Source organism: Coloeus monedula, assembly GCF_965178545.1.
Source record: "Coloeus monedula genome assembly, chromosome: 2".
Classification (NCBI taxonomy): domain Eukaryota; kingdom Metazoa; phylum Chordata; class Aves; order Passeriformes; family Corvidae; genus Coloeus; species Coloeus monedula.
This window is the reverse complement of record NC_138782.1, coordinates 84,213,689-84,223,936: the sequence shown is the minus strand read 5'-3', so window position 1 is coordinate 84,223,936 and position 10,248 is coordinate 84,213,689. Positions and strand designations below refer to the sequence as shown.

Below are 10,248 nucleotides of genomic sequence, written 5' to 3'. Positions count from 1 at the left end.
AAAAGCTTGACTTAATTTTTATCAATTTTAACAGATTTGGTATTCTTCACTCTTAAATATGATCAGTTTGGGGACTGTATCTAGAGTGAGAACACAATCTATGACTGTATTTCATAGAGATATGCTCAATTTTGTACCTCTTCCAAAGAACAAAGCACAGGACTCCTGCCTTTATTCTGTATTAGTCACATTCCAAGAAAATGTCTGATACAGGCATTGACTCCTGCAGCACTTTCAGCATCCTTGGGAAATAGTCAGGTAATGAGGCTTTTTACAGCATAACCTGGCTTTATGATAACTGTGATTAAACCTCTTCTAGGGGAAGGCTGTGTTTAAAAAAATAGTTGTAAGAGACAGGCTAATGAGTATGTAATCAGATTAAATGCTAAGTGTACATTGCTGATGCTTTATCAAGAAATGACTGCTTAAAAATGAGGGCAAAATAATCATTATTTTTCTAAGATCACTGGGAATTTTGATGTCACCATATTTCAGAGTTGTTTAATGCTGTTTTAAACTGATTCTCAGTGTTCTGAATAAACCTGCTGTTTTTCTGGAAAGCTTACTACACTCTTTTTCAACACTGAAGCTACTTGCCTCTTCCATTCACTGCACCTGCAGATTTCAAGGAAAAGGTGCATTAAGATAAACATTCAGTATGTTGAAATTTCAAGACCTCATTCATTTTCACATCCATTTAAGGGCTGTGCATGAAAAGGTCTGGATTACACAGCTGTATTAAGTAAGGGGTGGTAGAACAGGGAGACAAACAACAACTGACCTTGACACACTACAAGTTATGCCCTGGCACTGATGACTTGTTACTACTACTCCTTAAGTTGTTCACTTACAGAACAGTCTTCCCCCCCCCCATCAACATCAAACCAGTGTCAGAGAGGGCACTGATGGACAGAGCTGTACTTGCACACCAATTTTTAGAGTTGCAACAACTCCTTTGGCAGAGCCAGAAAGGAGAGAAATAACACTTCTACCTTCCTTTGACAAACAGAAGGGAAAGGTTTGCAATAGTAATACAGACAAATAACACAAATTATACTGACAAAGAACACCAGTGCTACATTAGATCGGTTGGTCTGTAAAAAAGGAGAAAATGTGTGTTTGAAAAGAAAAATTGAGGAATGCCTATTAAAGTATCTCTGTATTCTGTGAGTAAAACTTGTTAAAAATCCACACATGAATGTCCTTTTCAAAATCTCTTTTATAAAGGATGGGCCAACAAATTAAGATTTACAGAGAAAAATCTTCCACACATTTTTATATGAATGAATTTTTATAAAATGCTGTGAATAGACTCACATCCTTTTTTCTAAGCCTGTAAAGAGGATGTCAGAAAAACCCCACAAAGCTAGATAAGAAACTGTAAAAAATAAAGGCTAAGTTAAAAGTCGAAACCACTTTTCACATCTGTTATTATTTTAAGAGTGCTTTAGATTTGGAAGTCAGGTATTTAAATTACAAATGTGATTTTCCATGCTAACAGAAGGATGAAGGCCAAAGATAGTTCTGAGATTATTTGTATGCAATAGATTCAATCATATACTTTTGTTTAAAAAAAAAAAAAAGATTTGATAAGACATATTTTAAAATAACTTAATGGGAGCATTCTACAGCTTCTTCCAAACAATTTTTGTACATATCCTTTCAGGAAGACATCCAGTAATTGCTCTTCTAGCACAGCATAAATTGGCTGATCACCCAGCTGTCTTTTTTGATGTCATCCTGTAATTTCATACACTGAGAGAGTGTGGTGAAATTAATTTGACTTTTACTGATAACAGCTAAAACAAATTTTAAATAAAATGTACAGATACTTTATTTACCTGCAATAGATATTAAATTTTATTGTCTTTATTGCATAAAGGTGTTTTTTGAACTTAAATTTTATGTTATTTACAACAAAATATACAAGGCAATGTTAAAATGTCACATGTCCATTACACGAGTGCACAGCAGATCCTAATGGGTGTCCACTCACATCCAGCTTGACACAGAGCTTGCTTCCTTTGGACCCTGTCAAACAGGAAGAAGGGGAAATTTACTTATTAAGTTCGAAAACGCATATTTACATAGAAATGACTGAACGGAGCTGCAATGATTAATGGCGTCTGGAAACATCCACTTGAAACCAGAGTTAAGAGAAAGGAAGGCTACTGGGTTTTAACACTATTTCTCAAAATAGGTTGTTTCTTTTTTCTCTAAAAGTTCTCACCTTCCCCATTCCTAACTGCTAAATACAGTTTTCTTAACACAGCAATTTTCTGCTCTGGAAATGGTACTCCAGAGATATTTTTTCAATTGGATTTCTTTCCTTCCTCTGCTAGGAATGCTTCTTCCATTTCAGCTGTCCCTTCTCCTTGTATCCTGTCTACAGACTCCCAAGGGTCTGGCTGTACACTAAGAGGAGTTTTTCAGCTCTTGGAGCTTGATGCTGCCATTAAACACAGCACACATCAAGTGATCCAGCGTATATCCGCACTGATATGTGTGGCAGGAAATACCTTCAAGATCTCAAGAGTGGGAAGCAGACAGACATCCTCACTAAGGAAAATCTTCCCATTTCTCCCAGCATTGTTTCCCCTGCCAAAGGAGCAGTGCTCAAAACAAAACTTCTGGGATGCTCAGTTTCCCCTTTAAAAGCTGACTGGCCTGAAATGTTTTCCTATTCTTCACCATAACTACAAAAATATTTTGGTATGAAGCAACTCAAAAAGGACCAGTCTCTGCTGAACAAAGAGAACAGGCATTGGGTTGATTCCCCCAGTACAATGAATAGCTAAGTAAGAACCAGTCATTACTTTTAAACTTCCCCCCTGCAGTTGTTAGGAAGAAACAATTCCCGTTCCAAGTGCCTTCACAATCTGTTTGCAGTGATTTTGGGAAAATGTTTTTAGGGCTCTGGATGAAAACCACTGCCATCCCTCCACCCATACCCTCTCCACCTTGCATTTCCCCTCTCAGTCCTGGTACACTGCCAACCAGGTCCCACTGCCAAACATCACAGATGGAGCACTTTGTTCTGTATTGCCCTCAGTACATCCAAAATAAGGAAATAGCTCAAGTTCCCAGTTGAAGTATTTATCTTCCTTTCCCATACTGAAATCTAGGCTGGAGATTCTCTTGCTCTGTCCCCATCAGCTTCAGTCACAGGGGACAGGGGGAGCCCACCCCTCACCTATGCCATTTCACCAGGAGCAAAGGTGGCACTAGAGGTTTCTCCTCAGCAAGTGGTTATGAAACAGTGCAGAGCAGCTGGGTAGTGTCATGGTTACACAGGCAAAAAGAATGGCTTATGAAGCAGAAAACATGATATTGATTTACATTAATCTGCCCTTGATTTGTTTTTGAAGAAAAAATATTTTATGCCATTAAATATGCAGAGTTATGAAATCACAAAATGGTTGGGGTTGGAAGGTGCCTCCAGAGGTCACCTGGTCTAGACCTCAAGTAGAGCTGCCTAGAGATGCTCAGGATCATGTCCAGACAGCTTTTAAGTATCTCCAAGGATGAGCATTCCACAGCATCCCTGGGCAACCTGTGACAGTGCTTGGTCACCCTCACAGTGAGAAGGTGTTTCTTGATGTTCAGAAGGAACCCCTGGTGTTTCAGTTTGTGCCTGTTGCCTCTGGTCCTGTTAGTGGGCACCACTGGTTCTGCCCTCTTTGCACCATCCTGTCAGGTGTTTACACAGATCAGTAAGACACTCTGAGCCTTCTCTTCCCCAGGCTGAACAGTCCTGCTCTCTAGCCTCTTCTCATAAGAGATATGCTCCAGTTCCTTCATCATCCCTATGGCTCTCCACTGGATTCATTCCCATATGTCCACATCTCTCTTGTACTGGGGAAGCCAGATCTGGACTCAGCACTTCAGGTGTAGCCTCACCAATGCTGAGCAAAGAGGCAGCATCACGTCCCTTGACCTGCTGGCAATACTGCTCCTGTTGCAGCCCAGGATACCATCAGCCTTTTATTCAACTTTGTCTCTTTCCATCTGGCTGGTGCCCAGCCCATCCTGGCACCTGGGGCTGCTCTTCCCCAGGAAGAGGAGTTTGCACTTCCCTTTGTTGGTGGTCACGAGGTTCCTGCCAGCCCATTTCTCCAGCCTGTTTAGGTCCCTTTGGAAACCAGCATGGCTCTCTTGGTGTATCAGCCACTCCTCCCAGTTTTGTGTCATTATCAGGCTTTTCACTCTGTCCCATCATCCAGATCATTAATGAAAATGTTAAACAGGACTGGAGCCACAACTGACCCCCCTTGGATAACTCCTCATTAGTGGCCTGCCTCCAACTAGACTTCATTCCATTGATCACCAGCCTCTGGGCCTGACTGGTGCTTTAAAGACTATTTAAATGCCATTCATTTTTTTCCATAATGAACTGAAGAAAAGACCAGTGTTCCAATACATATATACAATTAGCTGCTGACATACAAAACCAGTTCAGCAGAGTAAAACAGCAAGGCTAAGTCAGGTCTTTTCTTCTGCACTCAAGTTCCCAGGCTACTTCCTTGTTCCCGTAGTCAGCTGGGTCTTCTTTTGCCTGTTTTTAGATGTCTGAGCACTGGCTTGAGGAGGGCAGCCACAGAGCTGAAGCACAAAGTAGGTCAGACTTGCTGAGCCAGCCTCATTTCACTGAAAACAATGGAAGTGTCCTGGCTTGTTCCAATATCTTGTATTTGTTTCTGTTTGCCATGCAAAACAAATCACTGCTGGCACTCTGCAGTTCTCAGGCATAGGGGTCATGCAATGAACATTTATTGTTAAGTGAGGGGTTTTTTTTACATTTGTTTGGGGTTTTGTTTTTCTACTAGCTAACTAGCAAGTATCTCCTGCTTACCATGAAGACCAAACTAAAATTACTATGTAAAAATATGTGAAGGCTTGATATACTTAAGTACAAATATCAGATGGATCCCAAATCTAATGATACACATTTATATAGCAATTTCTGTTGTGCAAATGCCTTCTCCTTTATCTGGATAGCTGAAGTTAACATTGCAGTGACCAAATTAGAGGTAAGAAATCCTCCTGCCAGATATTCTCAAGAAAAATGCTGCAGCTTGACCTGAGCTTTGCATGCAGAATTCCCTTCCTAAATTGGGAATTGCATAAAATAGAGTGGAGACAAATCAATCAAAGAGAAAGGAACAGAGATCCCGACTGCTGGTTGGTCTGTCCAAGGCTGCTGAAAGGCAGCTCGGACTTGCAGCATGCTAAACAAATGGGCCTGAGCTGATTTGGAAAGAGCTAATTAACCAAAATGTCAGTAATCCAGATTCCAATTATTTCAGCATATTGGAAAAATATATATTTTCCCCAAAATTTAGAATTGATACTAGTAATAGAGAACAACAGCAAAAATACACCAGTGACCAGACTCAGCAGCAGCTTGAAGAGTTCTGTAGTTCTTGAACAGAGTTAGCACATACCTTACTCAGCTCTGGAAAGAGTTCTTGAATCCCAATGTCCAGCAGAACATAAGTTAACTAAAAGAAAATACAGAAAATTAAGGACACTCCAAGGCAAAACTACTGCTTTTTATTCTTAGTTCTGAGCAACAGCTCACTCCTCTGCTATACCAAACATTCACTTCAGGAAATCCTGTGCCAAAAGGAAGGTTTGTCAGGTTATGAGTTACCTGTTTGTTGAGCACTGGTTGCTGCAGTCCATCAAACAGAAGCCTGATGCCTTCGTATTTAGCCTCTTCCCCAATGCACTTGCCTATTAAATCTAGACCAAATTCCAAATACAAATACACAAGTCATGAGGAAGCACTGCAAAGCAGCTTTATGATGCAGTTATAGAACTCCAGTAATTAACAAGAAAAAAACCTGTTTAAATTAAAGAAAGAGTTCTAATTTTTTTCTGTCTCAAATGGTAAATGGAAAAACAAACACACTTTTGGTTCATCCTTTTCTCTTCCCTTTCCTTCAGGGCTCCACACCTAAGTAACTACTACACTTTTTATAATATCAATATATTGTTCTAATGCACTGTTTAATAAAACACAAGCTGATTTTTTTAAATAACTTTCAATTAAATGGGCCCCTCTTTCCTAGTTTATACAGTGCAAGGAGAGCTCAGATGTACCTTCCAGCTTCATGACATGTCTTTTTTAATCCAATTTTCAGCTGGATAAAATACAAGCCATAGGAACATTCAAAAGAGAAAAAATTATGCCATTAAGTATATGAGCAAAGCTCTTGACTTCCATCACCATGTCTATTAATCACTATGCTACAACCTTAGTCAGCAACACTGAAGTGACAAAACTGAACTGCTGGGTTTTTACACCTGGTATTCCAGTCAACTCAAATCTCAGCAGCCCAAGCATTATTGATTTGGTAAGATAATTTGACTATACTTGGGTTAAATATCTGCTTGAACAATTAACCACACTCATACAGGCAGCCATGGAAAACAGAACCTGGAATGTATCTCATCATTTCTTCAAAAGTCTGCTTTGCTCGTTTCTGTTTATCCTGGAGAGAGCGAGGCTCGGTGTTCTCACAGAACACTGCATCTGCAGCGAAGACACATTGGAAAAAAAACATCTTTAGGCAGCTACATATCACTGACACAGAAATGTGGTTTGGATTGTGGCTCAAAATTGAACTTCTTCTCTGTATTATGTTGATCAGAAGGGAATTCTAGCCTTGTCAGATCATACTTTTTGCTTACATTAGCCTGACCAAATCCAGAATACCCCACCTGTTTGAAGGACAATCTTTTCACATTTTTTTTTCCAATCTTTTCAAAGTTTAAAGCATTCTCTTCTAAGTTTGGATCAATTCTACTTTAGGTTAGTTACGATCTCCTTACTCACAATTTCCCTTATGCTTTCAAAACTACAAGCAGTACTTACACCTTGTGCTAAAACACTGTCTGGAACTGTCAAAAACTTCAAATTTACCTATGAATGAGAAAGCAAAAATTGCTATTCATCAGAAATAACAGGTGCTCAGTTTTGGTTTTACGCTCTGAAAGTCTGACTGCACTCTTTTTTTGCCTTTCACAAGCTTCATTTTTGGTTTGGTAAGGACAGAGCTGTCTTGACTCCAGAGTTTTTGGCCAGATGCATTGTTTGGATCAGACTGCAGTCAGATAATACTCTACAACTGTGAAGTAATTAAAAATTCTTTTTCAGTCTCTCACCCCTTCCCTTATTTGAAGGTCAGGAACACTCAAGTCCTCTCAAGAGCCCACCACAACAAAGGGAGCCAAAAAATTAACAGTAAAAGGCTGATGTAGCACACAAATGAAGTAACTTAAAGACTTCATAAAACATTTGCGTTGATACACTAAACCACCTCTATTCTGTTTTTCTTGTTCTCCTTGCACACCTCATCAAATTACTGTTCATAATACTTTGTTTTTCTGTAACCATCACTGACAAACAGGTGACTCAACAGCTTTCCACAACAAGCTTTGAAGTTAGTCCAGGCCCATTGATTTTTAATACTCCACCAGCATTAGTCAAGTATTCCAAGGTTTAGCACTCAGAAACTTCACAGAAGGGATTTCAAACACCAGACTAAAGCAGTATTTTTTCATCAAAGATGTAACTACTACTAACCTCTCAGCAGTGTTATCAGAGAAACCAACCGGTGCTCCTCAAATAGCTGTTCTAACTTGTTATGCAAGTAATAGTCTGTGTACAGTTCCAATGTATTTTTGAAGAGGATTCTTCCTCCCATCAAGAGATGATGCAGCCAGTCAGGAATGCGGAAAACTACCCTACCTGCAAAGTCACAGCAACATCTGTGAGTAGTAACATTTATCATGAATATTAGGAGAACCTCATATAAGAATCATTTATCCAAAAGAAAATAAAAAAAAAGACCGCAAGCAAGAAAAGAGTATTTCAGTTTTGTTAGTGCAGCACTGAAAATACTGGTATTCTCCACAGTGCTTATCAAATACTTCCTTTAGCTATTTCTATTAAGGTAACAATTCCAGTTCCCAGAGTCTACAAGCAGCCTAGGCAGACCTGAGAAAAGGGATAGGACCTACTCTCATAAGCTAGTAAGAGGTGCAGAAAGGAGGAGACACAACAAAGCAACTAAGCAATGATGAATGATAAATGACATTTTAGCACCACAATAAAGTCTTCTACAGAATGACTGTGTTACTAAGATGTATATTAGCTTGAAAGTGCTGAGTTATAGATCAGTGCTACAATAGAATTTCATTTCTTACCAGAGACTGTGAACTTCATGTTTGGCATGAAGTATATGAATAATTAAGAGAAATCACTTCTTACCAACATACATTAAGTAGTCATAGACTCCTTCTACAGTCATCATTTCCATGAAGTAGTTCTGATTTTGTCGTCTTTCTGTATTCTCAGACCGGTTTGCATTATTCTTGAATAAATCATTAAAAAGCTAAAAGCAGAAACATAAGACTGAAATCATTGCATTCAAAAGCAGAAGGATAGCCACCAGTTCTTTGGGTTCGTTTCTTTTTACAGAAGTAGCTTTTTTCCAGAGCTTCTAAAGAACTGGTCAGGGGCGTTGATTTGTTTCATTGTTTCTGGTTTCGTTTTTTCAAATTCTTCACTTTCCAGTAAAGAGCACATCACACATTGCCAAGATACACAACAACCAAAACACCTGGGTTCAGAACAAATCAGCACTGAGACATTAATTCATGAGCCTTTTTGCTCCCGCTACCTTCTTCCAACCTAAACAATTATATGATTGTATGCATCTAGACTTTTACCACAGGCTCTGATTTCCTTGATGCACCCTGTTCTGAAAATGAGGGATTAAAAGGATATGGAGTTTGTCTGCCTTAAATCACAAGGGAAGCCTATAAGATTAAAGTATTCCTAAAAGTTCCTGTTGGAACTTTTGAAATAAATTTTGAAATGTATTTTGAAATAAATACAACCGTTTCTGGACAAAATATACAAGTTTTTTACATAAAGAAGTATCTTTTTCCCTTCCCAGCTTAATTATTTACAGTAAAACTTCATGACTCTTTGTAAGTTACTAACATTTGGGTTTCTTTCCATTTATCAATTATATTCCTTTAGCCTTCTATTTTCCTGTGTCATCACCTTCCCCCCTGATCCCTCTATTTCCTTGCCTTTGGTTCTTTCTGAAAAGATACTCCAATTCTTTCAAAACCCCAAGAGACTCTTCCCTGCACACCAAAAAAGGGGTCCCAAGCCACCTAGGCAGTAGTCTGTGCCTCCCCTGCCCCCGAGTCTGTGAATCCCAGCAGAGGGAAAGGAAGATCTCTAAATTCTGATGCTCTCCATGTTTAGTACCTAGCAATCCCCGCTAACAGTTTATTTGAAATTAACTTACCCCCAAAATAGTTAATCTAGATATAAAATAGGATTTATACAAAATACACTGTATTATGAAAAGAAAGTTCAAAAGTTTATGCCAAGGTTCTAAAAAAATCCTAGAACTAGAAGCAAATGCAACATAATCATAGAATTGCCTAGGCTGAGGTGATTGCCACTCACAGAAGGTTTTTTTTACCACTAATTAAAATTAGTTCCAAGGAACAGGAAGTAATTTGCTTATATGTGGTTCACTTTCTGTAGAGCAATTCTCCCCAAAATAAATAAAGCCATAAGACATGCAAATCACAACTATCTCTGAATCATGCAAGTCTCTAAACAGAATGCTCTGCATCCTTAGGAAAAGTTACATCAGGACATCTGGCAAGAGTCATGTTTTTGACCTGTACTCCTTCAGGCCCTCTCTTTTTTTAAGTGTTGAGCTGCTGGTATTACCTTCACAAGGTTCACTCAAACTAAACAACAGCAAGTTATTACATAAATTACATAAAAGGGCAAATATAGTTAATGCACTGGTGGGTGACTGGCATCCGGGAATGTAACAAACCTAAAAAGAACACATAATTATTCACACCTACTGTATGGAAGCGTCCCTGGTATGTTGTTCTAGAAACCCTGTATAAACTGAAGTCTACATCCTCCTTAATACTGAAACCAGAACAGCAGGAAAAACCTTAGCTGCAGTATTGTAACTTAAACTAGAGCCTTCTTTATTTTTTAGATACACCCCACGACCTGACAAAGGTGATACACACTGAGCCAACTTAAAGCAGCCCATTGTGCAATGCAGACAGAGGTTCAGAGGAGTGCCTGGAGGCCAAACTAAATCATTAACAGCAATCTGGTAGGCAACCTGTAAAAAAATCAAACATGAAGGCCAGCTTAGGGCAAAGCTTTTTGACTTTTTACTTTCA

The 10,248-nt window shown here is 39.0% G+C and overlaps 1 protein-coding gene across 4 annotated transcripts in view; it reads right to left on the bottom strand.

Moving 5' to 3' along the window:
• Nucleotides 1-1,849: 1,849 nt before the first annotated feature.
• Nucleotides 1,850-10,248, bottom strand: part of SNX14 (sorting nexin 14) — a 48,132-nt gene continuing 39,733 nt past the window's right edge. For 2 of the 4 annotated variants that reach the window (XM_082302706.1, XM_082302707.1), the window contains exons 24-29: nucleotides 8,279-8,402; nucleotides 7,592-7,756; nucleotides 6,443-6,538; nucleotides 5,654-5,745; nucleotides 5,445-5,501; nucleotides 1,851-2,031 (exon numbers count right to left, since the gene is read on the bottom strand). In XM_082302706.1, the coding sequence (XP_082158832.1) occupies nucleotides 1,993-2,031; nucleotides 5,445-5,501; nucleotides 5,654-5,745; nucleotides 6,443-6,538; nucleotides 7,592-7,756; nucleotides 8,279-8,402 (573 nt within the window). In that variant the 3' untranslated portion in view covers nucleotides 1,851-1,992. Of the gene's footprint in view, nucleotides 2,032-5,444; nucleotides 5,502-5,653; nucleotides 5,746-6,442; nucleotides 6,539-7,591; nucleotides 7,757-8,278; nucleotides 8,403-10,248 lie in introns of all 4 variants that reach the window. The other 2 variants (XM_082302705.1, XM_082302708.1) reach the window with 2 other exon arrangements.